At 34.1% G+C, this 26038-nt stretch overlaps 1 protein-coding gene across 1 annotated transcript in view; it reads right to left on the bottom strand.

Annotated features, from left to right (window-relative positions):
* Positions 1-221: 221 nt before the first annotated feature.
* The window catches only part of Strn (striatin), a 103824-nt gene continuing 78007 nt past the window's right edge, over positions 222-26038 (bottom strand). The window contains exons 11-18 of the mRNA XM_047522656.1: positions 20889-21064; positions 18982-19029; positions 18182-18303; positions 15081-15248; positions 14436-14576; positions 7306-7413; positions 6056-6142; positions 222-5967 (exon numbers count right to left, since the gene is read on the bottom strand). Coding sequence (XP_047378612.1) covers positions 5798-5967; positions 6056-6142; positions 7306-7413; positions 14436-14576; positions 15081-15248; positions 18182-18303; positions 18982-19029; positions 20889-21064 — 1020 coding nt within the window. The 3' untranslated portion in view covers positions 222-5797. The remainder of the gene's footprint in view (positions 5968-6055; positions 6143-7305; positions 7414-14435; positions 14577-15080; positions 15249-18181; positions 18304-18981; positions 19030-20888; positions 21065-26038) is intronic.

Here is a 26038-nt window from a genome sequence, read left to right as displayed (position 1 = left end):
AAATTCTCTATAATGATACAATTCTCCATCTTTCTTACAATCAATAATTAAAACTGTTTTATTACTTTGAATTCATATTTGCCCTTTGGTTTCTCTGCACCCTTCTAATACCCCTCCAATAAAAATGCCAAATTAGATTGTATTAAAGTAATTAATTGATTGACTGCAAAGTCACAGCTAGATTTCAAAACTGACAAATATTCCAATTCATGAGACACCTATAGCACATTATCTATATTTGTACACTTTATTTAAAAACATAATACACTTAGAGCCACCAAAAATGGATATCATCATTAGCTTATCCATACCCTGAATTTACAAAAGAAATTTCTTATACCACAAAAATTAGCATTTGGATTAATTTACATTAATTGATACTTTAACTGAAATTTAAAATACCTTAAGATCAAACAATCAGGCCCAGGGCTCACCAGTTGGGGGCTTAGGTGTGGAGAGCAAGGGTTATTTAGGAAACTGAACTGATGATACCCTGAGATCAGCTCTAGTAAACTTAAGTTGAGAAGACAAAATAACCAGTAGACTTAGTATTACAAAGAAGTGGTTCCTCCTAAAAAACAGGAATTAGATTATATAGTTGGGATGGGTATGGGAATACCTCCTAATCTGCATTGAAAAAAGTGTGTGTGGAGAAAGGGAGTTGTATTTGTTTTCTCACAAGAAGCTAACATCAGCCAAACAATGAGGAGAAAGCAGGGAAGGGAGTATGTGGTAGACCAAAGACTTTCTGATGCTGATAATACCAAATTTAGCAGCTCTCTACAAGTCAATTAAAATACCATTCTCTGAGACACTTTCAAAGAGAGCTAACACTCAACAGGGGGAAAAATCATTCTACATTAACAAGGCACTCACTGGTTCACAGCCTGTTAAAAAAATGCAGGCAGACATTTAATCTAAATTAAAAAGAACCTTCTAATTTGTATCAGAGGGATGACAAGTTTGTGGTCCCAGTTAAATCAAATCTAAAGCTTGACTAGCAAAGATCCAGAAAATTCCAACCCCTATGCACCACCTCAGGAATACTGCTAGAATAAATGAGTGGAATCTAGGGGTCTCTTTTGGTCTAACATTTGCTTTTTTTAGATTATAAAAATAAAAGTGATGTTATGGATCTATTAAAAATTTGTCAACATGGAATTCCTTGCACTGATATGGAGATTCAGTTGGATGACAAATATGGCCTATTAAAAAGTTTTTAGTGGCAAAATAATGTACCATTCTTTGTTTTTAAATACAGATATGTTAGTTTCTGGACCTGCCCCTAAAACAGATTTTAGGAATTAGTACATTTCACAAAAATATACATATTTCAGTCAGTTACTACTTTTGTACAACCAGAATCCCAGTGTCAAACACTCAAAGTACTGCAATTACATAAATAAACAAGTAACATAGTAGTTGGAGGCAACTTCTGAGTTAATAAAATGAAGGATTATGTACTTAATAATTTGGAAACAGCTTTCAAAGAATAAAGGAAGCTAAATAAAATTACATTTAGAACTCTCTTTTCATGTAAATTCAATAACAATTTGTCTTTTGGTTGAAAACATCAGACAGACCATACACAAACCAGGGAGAACCTTCATTCACTCACAACACTGATGGTTAATTTTAAGCCATTCTTTCAAAGGAAAACTAAGAGTAATTCTAAGTTTTTCAATCTGATTTGTGACAATACAACTTAAATGATAAAGCCTGAGAAAAGCACCAACATGATTTTTAAATTGCATCTAACCATCATTTCAGATGTCATAAAAATTTGCTTTAGTTAAAATGGCAGCAACAACGAGGTAGATATGAGAGATGCCATTTAAATTCTTTAAGACTATTCTCAGGTAGAGATTTAACTAGTTCAGGTGTTTAAAAATATTTTTTACTAGTTGAATCTTCATCACTTAAGAATTTCATGACATGCTTTTATGTAAGGGAAATATATGAAGTACTAAAATGCCAACCTTTAAAAAATTATAATGTTAATGAGATCCCATAATTTTGGTGAACCAAAAATTTCTCTTTTACCTGAACTTGACTATAAAGAGTAGCTATTTATTCTCTACTGAAATTTCTAGGAATTCACATTCATAATTCTGGAAAGTACATATGGTGCTCAGAAGAGCACAAAGACAGCGCATGAAATGTCCCCTGAAGTCCTAGAGGTTGAGCATTACATTAAAAAGACACTGATGGTCACAAATCAGGACCTTCACAGATTGGCAAACACACACACACTCTCTCTCACTGTCCCCCACCCCCACCCCCTTACACAAATTCAATCTTCATCCTCACTGTAAGGCTGCATTTGTATATATATATATTTTAAAGGCACCTCTCATTTTCTAACTATTGCCTTCTTGATGATTTATAGTTTGTTAAAAAGCCTGAATGTTCAATGGAAATAGTTCAGTACTGAGAATGGAATATTTTTCAATTCACATTTGAATAGCCAGGTTTTCTTACATTCAGATTTTAATAAACTAGAATGACAGTCTTTAAAACAAGCATGCTAGCCTATAATGAATATAGAATATACAGTAATTTAAACATTTAGAACTATATATTATACTGCAAAAGAAAACAGCACAACACTCATCATAATCTGCTGTTACACTACCTCCAAAAATGAAAATACAAAACAGTAAAATGCACCTATGGTTTATATTTATATATATATATATATATAGTCTATATATTATATATATTCACACAATATATATAATATATATTTATAAAATATACATACATTTTAGATATTTTCAAATAAATTTTCATCATTATCTCCAAAACAAATGTATAGCAAGAATACTGAAGGAATGAAAGTCAGATAAACAAAAAATTTTTCACAAAGTTCATTATCAGTGATGCAGATCAATTTCCCCCTTTTAGTTATAACTAAAATGATTATAAAAGCTAAATACTTTGCATAACTAATTATCTGTTTAATGGCAAAAATTGCTAAACTTGTTCAATAGAAAAATACTGAAGGTTATTATATCACTTATGTTAAATATTTGTCTATAGTTTGAGCAGCAAATGAGCTCCAAGTGACAGGTGAGTTTTGAAAAGGGTACTGCAAGCTCCCAGAGATGTATCCACAGCATATGAAAATAAGGCAGGGAACCACACCACCTGCTGATTTTCATACTATTCCAATACATTTCATCCAAAATATTTACAAATCAAGCATTATGAAAGCATTTCAATGACTGAATCTTGAATTTGTTCATTTTGTAAATTTCTATTGAATTTTCAATAGGCTGGGGGAAAAGTCAAATACATGCATATGCGACCATCTCATTGGAAGACAGCTTAGGCTCACTTCTAAGCTGAGCTCTTACAACGCTAATATAAGAATCTCTTTGTGCAGTATCTAATGGCACAGGACTGGCTTCCTAGAACTTCCAGGAGATCCATTATTTGCATTACAATTTGCATATCCCATGGTTATTTTTCACTAATAGAAAAACTTCAACCATGAGGCATAAAATGAACAAAAGAAGTGTCTTGGTTTTCAGAATTTCAGTGAAACAAGTAAAGCAGGCACCTTGGAAGATAATTAAAGCAATAAGTGTTAGAACAACAACTTTGTGGTCATCGATCATAAATATACCAAGTAAGGGCACCTGGCTGGAATTTTCCAGTATTCTACAAATGTTAAGTTAGCAACATCCTTTCTTCACTTTGTGAACGATGGAATTTACTAAAAACAATGTGAAATTCTATATCTGCATGGAAAGATAAGCATTCATCTGGTAGCTTATTTCTAGATCAATTCACTTGATTATACAAAGAAGTCTCTTAAGCCTTCAAGTTAACCAAAGCACAAAGATGAAAAAGAAGCTGTATTAAAATATGATAGCATGTCTATATAACAATCAGGCAAATAGCACAGGTCTTAGAACTTTAATGAAAATTTGCCTGTATATACAAAATTCTAAATGCAGATAAGCAGAAATTTTTTTAAGATATTGTCAATTATTGTCCACATTGCCACAAGGTTTCTGCTTCAAGAAATGTACACATCAGAATATTGCTATGACAATGAACTACATGGGGATAGAAATGTAGGAATTATTATTATTATTATTTTGGTAGTGAGGATTAAACCCAGGGGCACTTAACCACTGAGCGATATCCCCAGTCCTTTTTTAATTTTAAGACAGTGTCTCACTAAATTGCTGAGGCTGGTCTTGAACTTGGGATTCTCCTGCCTTAATCTCCCAAACTGCTGGGATTATAGGCAAGCATGATAGTGCCTCGCTGAAATGTAGGAATTATTTGGTTAGATATTAATAATTTATTTTACTATCTGGATTGATCTCTGTCATTTGGGGCAAATAAGAAAAAAATATGAAGAGCATGACAAGTTTAAGGAAAGAATCTGCATGATAGGGCACTCATTCTAGATAGTAAGGTAGTGGGAATCTCAAAAGTTGACCACACGTGGGTCACAGGTAAAGTGGGCTCAGGGAAACCCAGCCTCTTAGAACCTGGTTTTCCCAAAGAACAATATTGATTCACTGAGCATTAAAATGTGCTTTCCAATTAAATAATGGGGGAAGGGAAGGGAGAGGGAAACTTTTTGCCAGCATAAGGCATAAAATCTTCCACTCAAGATTTCCAAGAGGTTCTTCTTCTCAGGGATACTAGAAGAGGAATAATGGGGTACATTTGCTTTATTTAACTGCTATGAAAGCAGCTGCCTGAGGTTAACCATATTCTTTGGACTATTAAAACATAATAATTATGAACTATTTTTGGTAGGTGTCAGCATGAATGTGAGAGACAAAAAAGAGCAGAGATCATCTGAAGCATGGTTATATGGCTACTGACAAATGAGTACTAGCAAATAACTTCAGTCTTATTCAATCACTGGAAGATTTCATCAATATGAGATAATTATTCCGGTACTATTAAATATCACATGAATAAGGTGAATTTTAAAATAGAAATTATTACACAGCTATGCCCTATTTGCCCTTAAAAATAACAGAATCTCAAACCTGAATAAGTTAATCCTTTAGTAAAAGCAGACTCAACTATTCTTTACAATGGTGAGTGCTTGACAGCTAAACTTTACAATGGTACCAAATCTACTTTCAAAACTGTAATACAATATAGAAATCTGCTTGCAAAGTAAATTTTTTTTAGCATTTCTGAATAATAATATATTTAACATATTATTGCATCTTTTCCTGCTAATAGGTAAAATGCTTTACCACGTGCTTTATGCAAGGAGCTGAAGGAGAGCTAAATTAAAAAATCATTTTAACACTGCCTGGTCATTATACACAACAGGGTTAGCACAGCAGATATAGTAAAGATTAATGTTTTGATTACCTAATGTGTTTAATAAGATTTCTCAGGGGAGAAATAGGTCCAAGTTTCCATTCTTCTATTCCTTCCCAGTCATCCAGCTTTTAATTATCCCTTACAGCATGCCCTGTTTATTCAACAGGGACAAGCTAAACCTGTCTTCGCTCAGGCCTGCCTAGCGAATTAGAACAACTTCAGAAATAAAAGCGCCTCTTTGGGGGAAATTTTGAAATAGTTTTCAGGCTTAAAGATTCAGCTGAGCTTGCAGCAACCTGAACAAACCTTAATTTTAGAAAACAGTGTACGAATTGCAAAACTATACTTTAACAAATGTTCTCTGTGCTCCTTCAGCAGAATAAAAGGGCAGGATGAGTTGATTCTTGCCCTGGTCTTCTGTATGTATCTTTTTTTGTGCAGTTATTATTTATAAAGAGCTAGAAGGTGAAGATGATGCATGGTGTCATACAAAGACCTTAGCCAGGGCATCAGCTCCAGCACTGGCTATATAGCATTTGGATGGGTGGAAAGCTACATCATGAATGGATTCTTCAAATTTTTTCCGATGAGCCGTGAACTCTTGTATACATGTCTTACTTTCTAGATTCCATAAACGTATTGAACAGTCATGACCTATACCAAAGGAAAAAATTGAAAGGAACAATTATATTAACATGAAAATGATAAGAACAAATAAATAAACCATATTTGATGTACTTACTGCCAGACATCAAGTACAGGCCATTAGGATCAACTGCTAAACTTGTAACAGCTTCTAGGTGGGCTACCATAGAGTGGATCAGTTTGCCTTTGGAAAAAAGAGATGGTTACTCTTTATAAATGATTTTTCTCATCTTTCACATATGCCAGCTATCATGTTACATTGATTCCTCCAGCTATCCTTCTCTGTGTCCTTACTATATGAACAACTTTTTCCGTCAGCTAAAACACATTACCTTCCTCCCTCTGATCATAATTATAATGTGGAGGGAAAAAAAAGAAGTTCAAATTTCAGATTCTATTTTTGTCTTTTAAACCACAAAAGGGAACTCATTAATTTCTATGTGTTCATTAATTAGAACACAGACATTATTAATCACTTATTTGCATCCTTTAGCTACAGACAAATTATATGGGCTTATGGGAACAGATAGTTTAAACTCATAAAGAGAAAAATGGAACTGAGACAAAGAAACCAAAAGAAAACATGTCCATAATTTTAGTGGAAACATCATACAGGAAAGAATTAAGAACACTAAATTACTCATCACCAGCCACTAAATACAGTCAGTAAAAGTCACCATGTTAGCAAGGTCAAGAGCAAATAGGGAAATATGTCTGCTAATAAACAGAACTTTCCTCCAAGCACATCTCTTCATGAATTTCCTTTAGACTGGTGAAAGGTAATCCAGTAAAAACTGGGAAAGCCTCATGCCCCAATTCAAATTAATCAGGACCCAAATTTTATTATAACACAGAAAAGATCAGTTCATGGAAAAATAATTAAAACAAACCAAATGATGTGTGGGGTTTCCATTAGTAACACTGAATAGTGCTATCCAATATCTTAGTAACTGAATACTGAACAAAACTGTTCAATAACTGAACAATTTTAAATACAATAATCATATACCTTTGGAAAAAGGCATGCTTGTCCGTTTCCCTCAGCTATTGCAACATATCACAGCAACAGATGATCTTAACTGATATTTGACTGAATTTTTTTTTTATTATGTTCTTAGTGATCACCTTGGCTCTAGGTCTTAAATATACCATTAACTCACTGTTAAACAAGTCAGAGTGATTCTGAATTGCATAATATAGCCTGGTCTTAGTGCATCTGAATGGAAATGAACAGAAATTGAACTAGGAGAGCATTTGTTGCAGTGCCTATTCCCTAACTATGAAACCATCAAGAAAAGTCTCAATTAGCCTATTTTTAGTAGAGATATTTTTCATGAGAATTCTTACCTGTATTGTTATCATAGAATTTGATATGCCTGTCTTCATGAGCAGTGATGCTGATTGGAAGAGTGGGATGACTGATGACTCTATTTATTTGGCAGGAAGAGTTGGCTGCTAAAAAGGAAGAAGAGTAACACAAATTAGTCAAGATATAAGGGAGAACTGAATACTCACTGAAGAAGCTGAAAAATAAAATAATGTGACTTTAGTTTGTTTTTAGTTCACTTATTCTCTAACTGTTTCCATCATTTCAGTGTTAAGAAAGAGAACTGCTTGAGCTACACTTTACTGACATATCCAGAGGCACCTAAGAATTAGAATTTCCTTTTCCACTATCTGATATCTATGGGTGCCACCTAAGGCTTAGCCTGAAGTTACTGATACTTCTCATTCTACAATGTTCTATTGATATTTCTGCTACTTTAAAATAAAGTTTCATCATCACTTGCATGTAGATGATCCTCAAATTTAAATTGCATTCTTTTTATATACAAAGTTCTTTATCGCACAGTTGTCATCTAAAGATAAACATGACAAAGATAGCTTCTTAACCCTTGAATCTTCTCTTCTTGAGTTGTCTTCATCATCATAGGAATGGTCATAATTTGACAAAGTATGGACCATACCAGGTGTGGAATTTTGAAATAGTCAGCATCCTAACAATGCTTTTTGTGCACTATTTAAGAGTTTTCAAAGAGATTTCAATTATATGCACAATGAGACAGGCAGATCATACATTAGGCCCATATCAGTAAATGCACCAAGATTCAGAATGAACTGTAACTACCCCTACACATCAAGTGACAAAACCAGAACTACTCTAAAGTCTAACACTATTCTAATCATACAAATCAGGCAACTGCCAAAACTGGTTCCTGAGCAATCCAAAGTCTTTTATCAAAGGGGAAAACATAACTAGGAAGAACTTAAGTTAAATTAGTGTTTTTTATTAGTGTTTTTTGGTAAAGAAAAAGAAAAATCAACATATAGGTACTACAAATTTAAGTTATGTCAGTATCATTATATAACCATCCAGGGAAAGGAAGGAGGCGTCCTTATATAAAACATTATTGGGAAAATTGGCAAAATTTGAATATGAACTATAACTCAGAATATAACAGTATTCTGTCAATGTTAAATTTCCTAATTTTGATTACTGTAATGTTCTATGTCAGAGAATGCCCATGTTCTTAGCACCCATTCATGTTAAAAACACTAGAGAAGTTAGGGAGGTAAGGAACTTACCTTAACATTATAAAGGCTACTTATGACAGACCCAACACCAATATCATACTGAATGGAGAAAAACTAAAAGCACTTCCTCTAAAATCAGGAACATGAGAAAGTGGTCCACAAAGAAAGCTGTCCACTCTCACCACTCCTACTCAATATATTCCTTGAAACATTAGCCAGACATCAGGGAAGAAAAGGAAATCAAAGGGATACAAAAGAGAAAAAAAAGAAATCAAACTATCTGTTTGCTGATGACATGATCCTATATCTGGAAGACCCAAAAAACTCCACTGGAAGACTTCTATAGCTTCTAAATGAGTTTAGCAAAGTAGCAGGATACAAGATCAACACCCATAAATCAACAGTTTTGCTATATTCCAACAGCTGAGAAAGAAATTAGGAAAACCATCCCATTCACAATAACCTTAAAAAAAAAAATACTTGTGAATTAATCTACCCAAGGAGGCAAAAGAGCTCTTTAATGAAAATTACAGAGCCCCAAAGAAAGAAATTGAAGAAGACCTTAGAAAATGGAAAGACATCCCATATTCTTAAACAGGCAGAATATTATCAAAATGGCTATACTACCAAAAGCAATACACAGATTCAATGCAATCCCCACCAAAATATCATTGATGTTCTTCAGAGAATTAGAACAAACAATTCTTAAATTCATCTAGAAGAACAAGAGACCGAGACTAGTCAAAGCAATACTAAGCAAGGAAAGCGAAGCAGGAGGCATCACAATACCTGATCTGAAAATATACTATAGAGCTGTCATAACAAACATAGCATGGCATTGGCATCAAAACTGACATGAAGACCAATGGAACAGAATAAAGACACAGAGACAAATCCACATACCTATAGCTATCTGATATTTGACAAAGGTTCCAAAAACATATTTTACAGAAAAGATAGCCTTTTTAACAAATGGAGTAGGAAAACTGGATAACTATCTGTAGAAAAATGAAACTAAGACCCCTACACCTCTCAACCTGCACAAAACTGAAATTGAAATGGATCAAAGACTTAGGAATAGGGGCTGGGGAGATAGCTCAGTTGGTAAAGTGCTTGCCTTGCAAGCACAGAGCCCTGGGTTCCATCCCCAGCACCGCAAAAAAAAAAAAAAAAAAAAAGACTTAGGAATAGACAAGAAACCTTGCAATTGCTAGATGAAAACAAAGGTCAAAAATCCATAATATAGTGGGCTGGGACTATAGCTCAGTTGGTAGAGTGCTTGCCTCACATACACAAGACCCTGGGTTCAATCCTCAGCATTACAAAAAAAAAAAAAAAAAAATCCATAATATAGGTACTGATAATGACTTCCTTAACAAGACCCTCCAAAGCATAAAAAAAAAAAAAAAAAAAAAATCAATAAGCAGGATGACATCAAACTAAAAAGCTTCTGGCCAGTAAAGGAAATGATTAAGAGTGTGAAGAAAGCCAGGCATAGTGGTGCACACTTGGGAGGCTGAGACAGGAGGATCGAGTTCAAAGCCAGCCTCAGCAGTGGTAAGGCACTAGGCAATTCAGTGAAACTCTGTCTCTAAATAATACACAAACTAGGACTGGGGACGTGGCTCAGTGGTCAAGTGGCACCCCAGGTCAGAAAAGAGAGTGTGAAGACAGAGTCTGCAAAATAGGAGAAAATCCTGGTCCGCTTCTTCTCTGATAGGCAATAAATAATTCAAAAAATTTAACACCAAAAAAATAACAACAACCCAATCAATAAATTGGCAAAAGTATTAAACAAAAACTTCTCCAAAGAAACACAAATGGGCAACAAATACATGAAAAAATGTTCAAAATCTCTAGCAGTCAGGGATATGCAAATCAAAACTACACTAAGACTTCATCTTACTCCAGTCAGAAGGGAAATGATCAAGAATACAAATGATAATAAAAGCTGGCGAGACTGTGGGGGGAAAGGTACCCTTGTACATTGTTGGCGGGACTGTAGACTAGCACAACCATTCTGGAAAACAGTATAGAGATTCCTCAAAAATCTAGGGATACAACCATCATTTAACCCAGATATCCCACTCCTTGGTATTTTCCCAAAAGATCTAAAATTGGCATACTGTATCAATACAGCTACCCTCAATGTTTATAGCAGCACAACTCACAATAAACTATGGAATCAACACAGGTACCCATCAATAGATGAATGAATTAAGAAATTGTAGTGTATATATACACACATGCACACGTACAATGTAGTTCAACTTAGCTATAAAAAAAGAATGTAATTATGGAATTTGCCAGTAAATGGATGGAAATGGAGAATATCATGATAAGAGAAATAAGACAAACTCAGAAACCAAAAGGTCAAATTTTTTCTCCTATGTGGAAACTAGAGTTAAATAAAGGAAAGGGGGAGGAAAGGATAGGATATCATAAAGGGAAGATCAATAATGTAGAAAAAAGGAGAATGAGAGGCAGAGTAGGGGGATATGTAAGGGGAGGCAATGCAGAATGAATTCTTAAAAAATCATGTTATGTGCACATATAAGTAATATATACCACAAGGAATTTCACCTTTATGCATAAGAAAAAGAAACAAATATAAACAATGAGCAAAAGGAAGTCTAGTATAGAATAGAGGAAGAATGGGGGAGGAGGGGAGAGAGGGTGGGAGAGAAAAGGGGAGGGAATGGGGGGATCATGAACTGAAATTAAATTCCATGCTTTACTGTGAGTTATTTGTGATGATCCATCAATACAAACTATAAAGCTCTATATAAAAATATACATATAAAATCATTTCAAAATAGAGTTAAAAAATGAAAATCCTGAACAGGTACTGCAAATTTATGTTCACATAATAGAAAATAAAGCTAAAAAATTGTCTAATCTTACTGAATTTTCATGCAGCTTCTAGAAATATCTCAAAAAATGAAGATGGATAGTGTCAAATACAGACAAAAATGTCACTTGTCTACATGGACTGTAAAGAGATGCTTAGTCTCAAATTCAGACTGTGGATAGTTTTCTTCCAGAGATAACACACCATCGAGCAATATTTTTTTTTTTCTTTTTCTGGTACCAAGGATTGCATTCAGGGGTACTCAAGCACTGAGCTACATCCCCAGCCCTATTTTGTTATTTTATTGAGAGGCAGGGTCTCACTCAATTGTTTAGTGCCTTGCCATTGTTGAGGCTAGTTTTGAACTTGAGATCCTCCTGCCTCAACCTTCTGAGCCACTGGGATGACAGATGTGCCCCACCCAGTCTGGTTCAAGCAATATTTTTTAAGGTTTGGCAGGGCAAAAACAATAACAAAAAAGAAATAATGCTCTAAATATTCTTATTAAGCTTGCAAATTAGAAATGATTTACCTTTTTACTGGGTTCACAAGTACCCAATTATCTACATGAACTACCTCTGAGTCTAATCACCATTGACATTAATTAGAAGAAAGGTAATTTATTCTTATTCTAACAAACATTCTTCATCATTTTAAACTCTATATGAAATTTATTTTCACCTTGAAGCATATTTGGTTTTTACTTTATTTTTTTTAAAGAGTATTAAATTCCCAAAGTAGAACAACATAATCAAGTATAAATAACAAAGAAATAGTCCACAGTAGAAAGGAATAAAAGATTAATTCAATGTGCTTTACACAACTCTAAAAGTACCAAAACTGGTAATTTAAGAAATGCCAGGACATGTTGTAAGTTTAAATAACTATCATTTATTTTAATAATATTGCTTTTGTTAAAAACATTCTTGGTGGGGATGGCTCAGTGATAGTTTGCCTGGCATGTGTGAGGCCCTGGGCTCGATCCTCAGCACCGCACATAAATAAATAAATAAAATTTTAAAAAAGATCCATTGACAACTAAAAAATATTTTTAAAAAAATTCTTGGCAGTCTTCTTCCAAAAATGTTTCCAGCACCAGGCAAAATGTCTTATGGTCACATCTCTTGGAGGAAAAAAAAATGTGATTATCTTATTCACCAGACTTTAACAACTTGTAGCAGTCATTAAACATCAACATTTGTCCTTCAGGAAGTTTTTAAAAATTAGCTATAATCTCTGAAAATAATTTTAAAAAATGCTCACATCCTTCCTAATTTAATGTTGTTGTTTTTTAAAATTTTACTACTGTGCTTCAGATCACATATTTAAATATGACTTAAATTCACTTAAAGTCTGTGGGTGCAGCTGCACACAACTATAATCCCAACAAATCAGGAGGCTGAGGCAGAAGACTGCAAGTTTAAGGTTAGCCTCAGCAACTGAGCAAGACCCTGTATCTAAAGAAAAAGAGGGCTGGGATGTAGCTCAGTAGTAGAGTGCTCCTAGAATCAATCCCTAGTATCTACAATAAGCTAAAAATTAATTAATTAATTAATATAGAGTCTGTAATTCTTGGTAAAAATAATTATTTTTCCAATTCCATAATCTAATTTTTTATTCTCCAGTCTTTCTTTTTCACATCCAAATAGCTCAAAGCTATATTTAAGCCAACTTCTCCAAATAATTCTCATAGCCTATCAGAAGAAAACAAAGAATAATGGATTAGGAAGTGAAAACAACAACAACAAAATGGAATGAAAGAAATTTTTTTGAAAGGGAGGTAGAAAGACAGACAAGTAAGTGCACATGAGCATACACACATACACATGTGTTTATATATGCATATGCAAGTGCACACACACTCAAGTAATTTTTTAAAAACATTCTTTAGCTGTAGATGGACATAATACCTTTATTAATTTATCTTTATGTGATGCTGAGACTCAAACTTGGTGCCTCACACATGCTAGGCGAGCATTCTACCACTGAGTCACAACCCCAGCCCCTGGTGTAATTACTTTTAATGCTAGTTCTCAGATTAAAACAACAGTATACGCTGATGTCTTTTTCTTCATCAATTACAACTCTGCCCGGATTATAGCTAAAGATAGAAGCCAGGTATAGTGCACACCTATAATCCCAGTGGCTGGGGAGGCTGAGGCAGGAGGATCAGAAGTTCAAAGCCAGCCTCAGCTAAGCAACTCAGTGAGACCCTATCTCTAAATAAATTAAAAAATAGGACTGGGCATTAGGTTTAGTGGTCAAGTGCCCCTGAGCTCAATCCCTGGTACCCCCCAAGTTCTTCCCCAAAACTAAGGATAGAAAGCTACCATTTAAAAAAACCCAAAACCAAACCAAACAAACAAACAAACAAACACCATTACGTAACATCTTCTTCATAACCTGAGAAAACCTTTATTTCCTGATTTCCTATATCTAATAAGAAGTTTCATATTTGGAATTCTCATAGACGAAGTGTGATCTATACTTTAGTCAGTAGTAAGCTGTATTGTTATACAATTAACCTAAAGTTGATTAAAAATGAAATTATGAGCCAGGTGAGGAAACACATGCCTGTAATCCCAGCAAGCAGGGAGGTTAAGTCAAGAGAACCACAAATTTGAGGCCAGTCTTAGTAACATAGTGAAAATAAAAAAATTAAAAGGGGGTTCAGAAGTAGCTTAGTGGTAGAGCACCTCTGACTTCAAGCCCAGTACCTCCAAAAAATAAAATATTTAAAAAAGGAAAAATTAAAAACCAATTTTATTTTCTATTCAGAATAAATAATGCCTTCTACAAACAGAATTAAAAATTAATTGTGTGGTATAAATCAAACTTGACTCATCTATGGAATAATTCAAATGCTGTTTCAAATAGTATAGTTATAAATTTATATAAAGTTAACCCAAACTCTTAAAAAAAAAAAAAATCAAATGTAAATCATTATATTCTTCTAAGAAAAAAGTGTTCTGAGATTTAGGAAGCAGAATACTTTGTAATGACATAGTTAACTTGGGAGGGGGCAGTTATAATTCTGATTAAGTTAAAAAAACCAAACCAAATTCGAACCATTTGAAATTGGCATACATACTTGAATCTAGATTGGATTCTAAAGTAAGAATGCGTTGTTGTGTTTCCATGTTAAAGATGCTTGTAAATCCTTTGCTGAATGATGCTACCATATGGCTTGGGTCACTGCTCACTAGGTCCACAGAGGCAGGGATTCCCAATTCTAAAAAGAGAACATTTTTAGAGAATGACAATTAAAGGGTCTACTTGACAATGTACCCAAAATACAGAAAAAAATAATAATAACAGCATTTCCTTAAGAAGCATATAAGGCTTACCATTAGAACAAGAACTTGCTCACAATGATTCAATGAACACTATTTCTTTTGCACCTTTTGGCCTTAGTCTAACTTATTATCCTTACCTGTTTTATACATCTTCTACCTGTTATTTTGCAAATAATATTCGTGGAATGCAAACCTTTATTTAGAAATCAAATGGAAAACAAGAATGGACTACCAGTTTTGCTATTTCCATCTCAATCTGGGGCTTAGAGTCACACAGGGAAATTCTTCATTTAAAAAAATCCATCTTGGGCTGGGGGCAGCTTCAAACAACCTTCATTAAACAGTACGAGTTCTTAGAATCATTAATTTATCTGCTTATTTATTTTCAGAATAAGATATTTTTATAAAAGATTTAGAAAAATATTTTTGAAAGTGTGTACCTTGATTATTATTAAATACACTTAGTGCAGGAGCCACCTCCGTTGTATTCCACAAACGAAGAGTGCCATCTGCTGAGCAGGACAACAAACGCTGATGTGCTGCACTGTATGCCAAACCCCAGACTGCATCTGTGTGGCCTAGAAAAGGACCTCTTAAAACAGAAGGATCTATATAAAATAGCAAAAATAGGAATCAGAAGGAAAAGAAAAAGTAAAGTATTTAAACAAAAGCACCTGATCACAGTATAAAACATATTTCTCAGTTTCTATTATTCTTTTCAAATACTGCAGCAATTAAAACAGGCTTGGAAATATGCAAATGTAGAGCTTAACATTGCAAAATTAAAAAGCACATCATTTTCCTCTTAAGAAAATTAGGTATATCCCCTTTCCTTTTATTCTTCCATTTGCCTAGAATTTTAAATTTCTTTTTAATTTAATCTACCTTTGGAGAAAACAGAACTCATACTCCCTAAGGAAGTGAACAAAAGTCTTCCCCTCTCTCTGAATTCCTTCAGCACTTTGATTATACTTCTTTCTGGCCACTTTATCCTATTGTATAATGAATAGCAATTGCTCATATATTCAATTATTCATACTTGACAGGAACGAAGACCTATAGGAATCCCCAAATCCTTAATTCTCAGATAGCAATAACTAGGATGTGGATAATCTGCATATGCGGGGGGCAGGAGAAGGGTCTCTTAGCATAATCTTATGATAAAAGTAAAACTGGAAACTTCAGTTATTAATTCTGACAAAGGTTCTATGAAGTGGTGCTTTCAAGATGTCTCACAGAAATCTGAAATGCCAATGGTATTATCTGTCTTATATTCTCTCTCAGACATACCATTTTATTATTAATATTTATTGAAGACAAACTGTGTGTCAGGTACAATGATTGGTGCTTATGCCACACAGATGATTAAGACACAATACTACCTTTGTCCTCGAAACACTATGTTGGGAGTATAGTGATAGTGACAGATACTAGTTACCACAAAGACAAGGAGGAAGCACTGACAAAATCACAGAAGGAAACATAGCTTGATGTGCAAGGAAATTTATGAGCAATTAAGTATTAATGGAGTGTGGAATATGAGGCAAAGTGCACAAGATGAGGGCAGCTAGTTTTTGCTGGGATTTCTATGACATATTAATGAACTTGGAAATTATTCTGATAGCCATTAGAGATTCACTAAAGAATTTCCTGGAAGCAGGAGGAGCAGGTAAGTATTAAATACGGTAACCTTGCCTCTGATGCAGAAGACAGATTGGACAGACTTAGATAAAGGCAAAAGGACTGGAAAAGTAATGATAAAGACCTAAGCTCCCCGCAGTGGTACAAGGGAAGAAGTAAATTTAGAAAATATTTAGGAAGTCATATAAAACATATAAAACTTCTTAAAACAGAACAGTAATTGATAAGTTAAAAATAGTATGCCAAAGCAAGGAATCAAAGAAAACCCTTAGGTTTCTATTTAATGCCATTAGTTGATAATGCCATCAAGTAAAAATGGAAACAAAGACATGCTGAGATGTACAGACGAGACAGTCACTTTGAAATTTCCTACAAAGATTTTACAGTTTAAAAGGGATTTATGAGTCAACAGCATATAAAGCTACAGAAGTAGCTTTAATTTCCCAAGGAATGTTGGGAAATTACATACTACAAAGAATGAGTTAGTATCTGGGTCTTCATAAATGCCAATACTTAAGATGAGAAACAAAAGGAGTTTATGAAGGACAGAAAACAGCAATGGCCATAAAAACTGTCAAAAAAGCCAATGAAATGACAAATTTCAAAAAGAATGGAGTTATTAACATTATCAACTATAGCCAATACATCTAGTAAAAAGGACTGGAAAATACCCTTAGATCAGGCTGTTAGTCACCGACAATCTTGTTATGTTTAAGTGATATAGGTAGAAGACAAAATCCAGAGCGGTGATGCACAGGGCAAAGACTTGGAATTCATAACTAGTAATTATGACAACACCATCAAAAAAATAAGGGAGAGAAAAGCTGTACAGGGAAATGGGGTTAAGAAAAGACTTTCTCTTGACTGGGATGAGGGATACCTGATATGCTGAAGGAATAGGAAAAAAAAGAGGGTAAGGCTTAATTAAGGAGACAGAGAGGGAGGAAGACAAGAGATTAGAGGGCTGCCCCAAAGGAGACACAGAGAATAAAGTACAGTCCCTTCTAGTTTAGAAAGAATAAGGTCAAGAGCAAAATGAGAAGGGCTGGCATAGTACAAAATGGGGGGGAGCCAATTACCTGGGAGAAATGTAAAGGAGGTAAGGAAAGACATGGAACAAAAAAATTTTTAAGAGAAGTGTAGGAAAGGAGGGGTAACTTTTTTATATGTTTAGTGTTTACTACATAAGTGTTAGAGAAAAATTTTATTTATTGCATTTATGTTTATTTAGGTTAATAAAATTAAGTAATAATGAAATTCAAATATGCTTTTATGACAAATATGACACTTTAAACCATCCTCAAACTTAACAGAAAACCAAAACTGCCAATTCCTGAACAGATTCTCCAAGAAAAGTGATGATATCTAGTGACAGATTATAATATGAATTTATGACTCATGATACTATTCCTTAGAATAAAGGGCATGTATAAACTTTTAAGGTCTTTTACATATTTTGGTGGCACGGACTTTAAAACTTATAGCTCCTACATCCCTCTAATAATTGACCAAGGGGATAATGGCAACATTCATTTTCCTTCAAAGTTGTTTGTCAACAATGGTGATGAAATATGGTTATAGATTAATAACAATAAATCAAGTACCAAGCAGATGACTAAAATGGACACATCAATTGTCAATCAAGTCAGTAATCAGTAAGACCTTGGGAGAATGGAAACTGTTTTCTCAAGAAGAATATGTTTTTTTCTTTCTTTTAGTATTATATATTAAATTGATTCCTGAAGGAAGGAATTTGTATTTTTAACAAAATAAAGACAAACTTCTGTCTTACCTATTGGATGTTTTATTTTCTAAAACATTCAAATTTTGTCCTTATATATACTGGTAAAAATGTTTAAAAAGAAAACATCTTGTTCTTTCAGAACTTTGAATCACATACCATAAGAATCATAGGGATCAATGTTGGGATTAGTGGTGTTCCAGCCCTGGATCAGTCCATCAGTACCACCACTATAACATTGCTCACCATTGCTGCTCATTACCACACAAAGCACTGGACCTCTGGGATATAAGGAAATAAACAGGTAAGTATAAACTGCTATTCTCAAAAACCAATTCTAGAATATGACTTGTTAAAAATACAAATGCTTAATTATTTAAATGGATTTCTATTTTTCTGTTTTTTATGATGAATGAAAATACTATCAATACTATTCTTCCTCTGCTATATCAGAGGTTGGTAAATGATGGCCTTCAGGTCAAATGCTATCAAAATGTTTGTTTGATTTTCAAACAAAACAAATAAAACATAACTTAAAAAACAAAACAAATTAAAAAAAACAAGAATATGCAGATAGTACGCAGCTTGCAAAAATCTAAAAAAATAAAATTGACTATATAATCTTTTATATAAAAAGTAAGCCAAACTTTGTGCTCAAATGAATATAGGTGTTCCTTATGCTTAAATGGAAACAGGAAAATATATATGATCACAATAAAAAATTTGAACACACACATAATTTAAACATCACGCAAATAAAACCTTTCAGCAAGGATCCCTAATTGGTAGTGATAAATTTGTTTTCAGCATTCTATTATCTGTCAGTTTCTTTTATATTCACAAAAACCCACTACTAAATATGAAACTTATGTAACAAATACATAAGTGAACAAAATAAAATACCTAATCAAGCTTTTTAAAAAAATGTTGGTTTAAAATAAAGAAAAACACATACTTACTTATGAGCCCTGAATGTATAGATAGGCTCTACATCAAGAGAAGTACTCCTAAATCACAGAAAGAAGATAAATTCAACCACTTTAAATTTCAGTAGTGAACAGTATGACTGAATATATATCATAATACTGCTTTTAGAAATAAAGACACTATGGTAATATACCATTCTCAGTCACAGGATACATAAAAACTTCAATCACACTTTCATGTGGTATTAAAAGCTTCTTGTTTAGTAAAACCTTGTTAACAATGCTTTTCTCATTGTCATAATCTTATTTGACTGAAGGTAGAGATTGCTTCACTCAGGGCAATCAACAAAGGCTTGGAAGGGCTATTTCTGAATTCAATGTCTAGTTCTGTCATTAATTAGCTAACTTTAAATAAGCGAATTTAGTCTTCCAGGACTTCGGATTCCTTTATGTTTAAAATAACAGAAAAATGGGGGTAGCACCACACTTATGGGATTAAATGAGATTCTGCAATTTTAAAAATAGAACAGAACTAGAATCATGTATAACAGGATTTCAATAAATGATACTTTAATTTCCTTGCCTTTCCGTGAAGGTTAATATGTCTATTCTTGATACTGTAGAAACTGTCCAAGTCATCAGTTTGCTCTTTACTAAGAACATCACTATGGGTTACACTACACTACCTAACAGGCCAACACTTTAATGGAAACTGAATGTAAAGTCAAGTATTTACCATTTTCTACACTGTTTCACAGTAATGTATATAAGTGTATATTCCCTCTCCTCAAGTCATTTCCAAGTTTTAAGTTCCAAAGGTAAACAGGTTACTGTTACTTACATGTGATGTTACTAAGTTATCACTAGCAAGTAACTTGTTTCAATATATTTCTAAATTTTAGTAAAGAATATATAATGAAACAGTCACATCTCTAGCTTAATGTGATTGTGCCAAAACCAAAACTAACACATTGTGACCAAAGAACTAAAAAGGCAAGAGGCACAATGTACTGAAACAGGAAAATACCTGATCCACAGAAAGGTCCCTTTGGTTATACTAAGATCTGGTTGACCTATCTGCTGCAGACTGATAAATCAAGTATTTAATCTACCCTATGTACGACTCTCAGCATGACTGCCAATGGTTTCTTTTAAACTGGGCAACAGATTTCCTCTACCACTAATAAAATTTCTGTAGCCTCCTTCATTTGAAGTTCAGTTGCACTCTTAAAAGTGCCCGACACAGCAGAAGGGCCCTTCCTTGCTGGCACAAGCTAGTTCTGTACCATGTGATCCAAGGGAGGAAAGGAGCTCCAATAAGGACCCCACCAAGTAGAATCAAGGCTAGCTTGGTGACTTGATAAAAGGGTTTATACTAAATCATGTTTGTTGACACTTAAGCACCAAGGGGTCAAGGTAAACACTAGCAGCTAAGTAAAGGCAACAGTGTCTTTCAGTTTAGACATGTTGGTATGGAAAGTACTTAAAGACTCAGGGCCAAACAATAAGACCCTTTAGTGGTGCCCTACCCAATTAGACTTTCCTCTCCTCCAACCTGTTAAGTCCAAACTTATTAAACAATGGAGCCAGGTGGAGGTTTCATCATTTTAGACATACCAACCTATACCTGCTTACCAAAATAGCAGAAATCTTCAGTAGGGATCTGGAACATCCCAATTATGACAGCCACTACATAAGGACTGTAATCAGCATTTATAAACTCTGGGGAAACCATAGAAAATAACATTTTTCCTTAAATGTCAGTTTTCCAACCTAACATGAGATTTATAGCAGGGAAAGTATGTGATGTGGTAAAGAAAACTAGAAGACATTTGGGAAATTCGATAGCAAATACTAAAAAAAACAAAACAACAACAAAAAAAAAACTTCCTGCTGAAAAACTTAACTATAAAAGTAAAGGTAAAGTAGAATAGTCTCACTTTTTGGCTGGGGCTGTTTTCTGCAAATTCCACATTTTCAATGTGTGATCCTCTGATGCTGTTATCAAAACAGGCTCAATGGGGTGGAAAGCAAGAGCTCGGATGCCATCGAAATGACTTCTTAATGTAAACTTAGGGTTCCAAGTCTTCCTCAGTGCATCTTTATTGTTTGCTATCTATTAAAGAAACAAAACAAAGACATCTATACATTTAGTTGGGGTGGAAACACTGCCTTTCAACATTAACTCTTACTGATTTGTTACTAACCATCACACTGTGCAATTTTCAAAAATACATAATTTTTAAATGTAAATAAGCAAACCAATAGGCAAAATTAGCAACATATCAATAATGGCTTTCTTTGAAGAAACATGAAATAAAAAAGTTAATATAATTTCATACAAAAAATGGATCAAATAATAATGCAAAATAGATCTTCACAAGTGCTATAATTTGGATCCTGAATGTCCCCCAAAGGCCTATAAGTGAAAGCTTGATCGGAGTTTGTGGAGCTCTTGGGAGGTAGTGGAACCTAAATTTAGGAAGTCAGGCCTAGTGGAAGAAAATTAGGTTACTAGGAGTGTTCCCTTGAAGGAGATATTGGGAGACTCTGGCTCCTCTGGCTTTCTCTTTGCTTCCTTGTTGTCAAGAAGTCCCACCATGATATACTGCCTTACAAAAGGCCCAAAAGCAACAGACCAACTAATCACAGACCTAAACTTCTGAAATCATGAGCCAAAATGAACTTTCCTTTCTTATAAGGGGGTAATCTCAAGCATGCATTGTGTCACAGGGGCAGAAAGCTAACACAACTAGGATGCTTTTAAAACCCAATCATTCAAACTAAATAATAAGAGAGTAAGGATAATTCAGGGTAATAGTTGAAAAACTAAGTTATCTTTAAACTTGTTAACATTCTAAAATATGATCACACATCTGAGATTTTTAGTACTTTTTAATAGGAGTTAAACTTTCTTCACCAAGCTGGAAACAAGGTTTATAAACTGAATATAGAAAATATTAAAAATGGAAGAGACAATCATGACAAGGACGGTGGTACACAACTAATCCCAACAACTTAGGAGGCTGAGATATAGGGATCCCAAGTTCAAGATCAGCCTCAGCAACTTACTGAGAACCTCAGCAACTAAGCAAGACCCTGTCTCAAAATAAAAAATAAAAAGGGCTGGGGACATAGCTCAGTGATAAAGCATCCCTGGGTTCAATCCCCAGTACCAAAAGAAAAAGACAAAGCATTCATTATAAACAATACATTCTGTTGGTAAAAGAAACATAATTTTCTTTTTCTCCATAGTGAAACCATCTCAACATCTGAAAAAATGCACTTTTTAAAAATTCCAACTAACAGGAAAACTGAAGAAGTGGTTAGCATTTGACTTTACACCAGCACTATGTAAGATCTCTTCACATTCGAAGGTTAACCATCACACTAGGTTTAAACAAAAAAGAAAACCTGAGCAGAATCATATACACTCTTTTTAAGGAGTTGTAAAGTTTTCACATACAGGAGAAATGTATTCCTTATGAATATCCTAATATGGTAGGCAGCCATAAAAATGATTCCCAATTAGTCCCACCTCCTTGCATTTAACCTTGTATAGCTCTCTCAGAACATCAAAGGGTTGTCTTTGCAACCAACAGTACAAAAATAACAAGTTCCTTCCAAACCTAAAACTATCCATCTTAGGTGTTCCTGCTCTCTCTTTTCCCATCAACTCATACTAGGGGAAGCCACCTGCTATGATGAGAAGACCAAGCAGAGGCTCATGTGGTAAGATTAACTGAAGTCACCGTCAACAGTCATCAAAGAACCAGGACCTTCAAACAACCATGAAGAGCTGGGAAGCAAATTCTCTGCAAGTTGTGTCTTCAAGGTGGGACTACAGACCTTGATTACTACTATGAGAGACCTTGAACCAGAAACTACACAGCTGAGCTGCTCCTGCATTCCTGACTCACAGAAACTATGAGATAATAAATATCTGTTATTTTAATCTGTTAAGTGTTGGCATAAATTATACATAGCAATAGATTACTAATATGTGTAATAAAACCATCAACTATTTTTGGAAAAAATAGTTTTTTAACCATTTAGAACTATGTAAAAAGATGAACTTTCTCTAGAAGAAGACTAATAAGTTCCACTAGATACTGAATAGACTCTTTTGGGGGTTAGCAGAGAGGGAACTTAAGTATCTAAAGGGAAGTTCTGCTTCTAGCCATGATGAATTAGATAATGTGGACTACCCCTGTACTAAGGACAAGTGGAAAAGCTGAACTAAATATTAAAAAACAACAAGAACAAAGAAAAACCAACAAAAAGGTGAAGAAAAACCTAGCTATCAGGGTACAGGGGTGAAGGTGGGAGGTTAGCAGGGGAACACAGGACAAGGTCTAATGAGGTGGCTCAATCTGGGGTGATTTTTCCCCAAAAGTGTTTACTACTTCTAAGAGGGATGGCTGAGAGACTAAGTAGTGCTTTTGATGGCTATCTACACTGACATAGGCATAGAAACTGGTGTCTAGGACCTATCAAGAGAGGGGAACTTGGTGAATCACTTTGTTCTGGGTTACGATTTCAAAGGACTGCATCCTAGAAATAAAGCTGAATGGAAGAAGTTAAACTCTTGCAGGGACCATAGAATGGTTTTCATAGATATCAAAAGTTGAACATGTGATTCCAAGTGTCTAATGGCTATAAACATGTGAAAAAAGCAAATTAAAATATATTTACTGGAGGAAGAAATCATCTAAGGTCTGAAGTTATCTCTATAGTAAAATTTTCAAATGTAGTTACTTGGACATAAAAAATAACCATGTTATATGAGATAAGACATATAAATGTGCCGCTTGCTGCCGACCAACGGGACAAACGACACGTACACTTCAGAAGTTCATGAAGCAGCTTCCGCTTTATTCGGATAACACCCTCAATATATAAGCAGTCTCATGCATAAGCAATTGTAATCAGATATGTCCATCCAATCCTATTAAAGGTCAAGCGATCAGGAGCTCAAGCATACACGTAAGATGTATCTGTCCACACGCTAGGTGGCTGAACTAATTATCATACAGCCAATGCTAAACGCCTCCTGTTTTTCTCAAGGGGCATTTAGCACACCGTTTGGCTCTCTGCCAGTCGCCATCTTGGATGCATGTGGCATAACCCTGGGCCCGGGTCTCGCCCGTCACATAAATGAAATGGAAAAAAAAAAGACATAATGATAACAGAACTACAGTCTTCAACTTTAATCATGCTTCCTATGTTCAAGATAAAGAAATTTGAAAAAAAATTTTAAATTAATAATGATTCCAGACACAAAATCTATAAGGCGTCAATAGATAGGTTTAACTACAGATACAACATTACACATAACTGAAGAGACAATTAGTGAACTGAAAGATGAGTCACAGACAAATGAAAAAAGAAAATAGAAGATCAAGCTACAAAAAGAAGATCTAACACATATAAAATTAAGTTTCAGAAGGAGAGAGGTTAGTGCAAACACAATATTTAAGAAGAAATGGCTGAGAAATTTACAAAATTAATGACAACACACCAAGCCATGAAGATCTAAGAACCTTAAGTTTAAATAAGAAAATTAAACCTTAATGATATTAGTCAAATGAATCAGGCTACCATTAAATGACCAGTAACAGAAATGATACAGTTGACTTTAGTAAGAAATAATAAAAATAAAATGATAGTAAAATAACGTTTAGAGTTAAGGAAAAAAAATGACTTCTGCCAACGAGAATTCAATATGAGATAATAGTTAACCCACTAAGTCTAAATAAAGAAATTTAAGAAAACCAGACACTGATAGAATTGATATACCCTCATTAAATAGAAGTATTAAAAGAATTCTTAGCCAGGTATGGTGGTGCACTATAATCCCAGTGCCTCAGGAGGCTAAGGCAGGAAGATCTCTAGCTCAAAGCCAGTCTCAGCAAAAAAGCAAGGTGTTAAGCAACTCACTGAGACCCTGTCTCTAAATAAAATATAAAATAGGACTGGGAATGTGGCTAAGTGGTCAAGTGCCCCTAAGTTCAATCCCCACAGCAAAAAGTATAATTAGGGTAATACCAGATAGATAGCCAGAAAAGCAAGAATGAATGGGAAAAAAAAGAGCAAAATGTTAAACAGATAATCCTAAATGAATATAAAGTACTCAAAACAATGATATCTTGTAGGAGATAAATATATTTAGAAATACATAATAAGAATGATATATAAGTAATGAGGCAGTTAAATAGAGTTAAAAGTATTCTAAGGTCTTCACAAATAAATTTTTTAGAATTTTTAGTAGCTGTAGATGGACAGTGTGCCTTTATTGCATTTTTTTGTTTTTATGTGGTGCTAAGGATCAAACCCAGTACTTCACACGTGCTAGGCAAGACTCTGCCACAGTTACAGCCCCAGCCCCACAAATAAAATTTTGATAAGGAATTTATGGTAATTTCTAGAGAAGTTATTGAAAGAAAAGCAAAAGCTTGTGTAAACTCCCAAAAAACTCAATGAATAATAAAAAAAAAATAATCCCCAAACAGGCAAAATAGAAAAAGGAACAGAACAGGCGGCAGACAGATTTAAAGCCAAATATATCAATTGATTACTTTAAAAAGAAATGGACTGAATGCTCTAATAAAAGATAAAAGCTGTCATGAAAAAAGCAAAAATCAACTAAATGGTGTTTGAAGAAGATAAATGTAAAATATGAGAATATGCAAATACTGGAAATAGATTTTTTAAAACATTTGTATCACATGCAGAAAGGAATGGAAGAAAACTGTTTAGGTTATTGTACTAGTTCTGGGTAAAGAAAAAATATAGATCAGAATGGGAAGTGAAAAGAAATATATGGATTTCAGCTGTTTTTGGAGGTAGAACCCAAAACTTTCTAATAGAATTAATAAAGAGAGTTGGAGGTTTTGATTTGTAGGAAGAGAAGTGTGTGGTAAGGCATCTATTCTATATACCCAGTACAGGCCACAGAAGCCAAACTATATTCTCCAACAAAGAGAATAAGCTATCTGAGTGAGAAGATTTTAATGAAATGGTTAAGACAGTTTATAAATACTTTACCTATGAAACAAGCAATAAATCTTCTGACAAATTTACTGTGGTT

The sequence above is a fragment of the Sciurus carolinensis genome, chromosome 13 (genome assembly GCF_902686445.1).
Source record: "Sciurus carolinensis chromosome 13, mSciCar1.2, whole genome shotgun sequence".
Taxonomy (NCBI): domain Eukaryota; kingdom Metazoa; phylum Chordata; class Mammalia; order Rodentia; family Sciuridae; genus Sciurus; species Sciurus carolinensis.
This window is presented reverse-complemented; position numbering and strand designations above follow the sequence as displayed.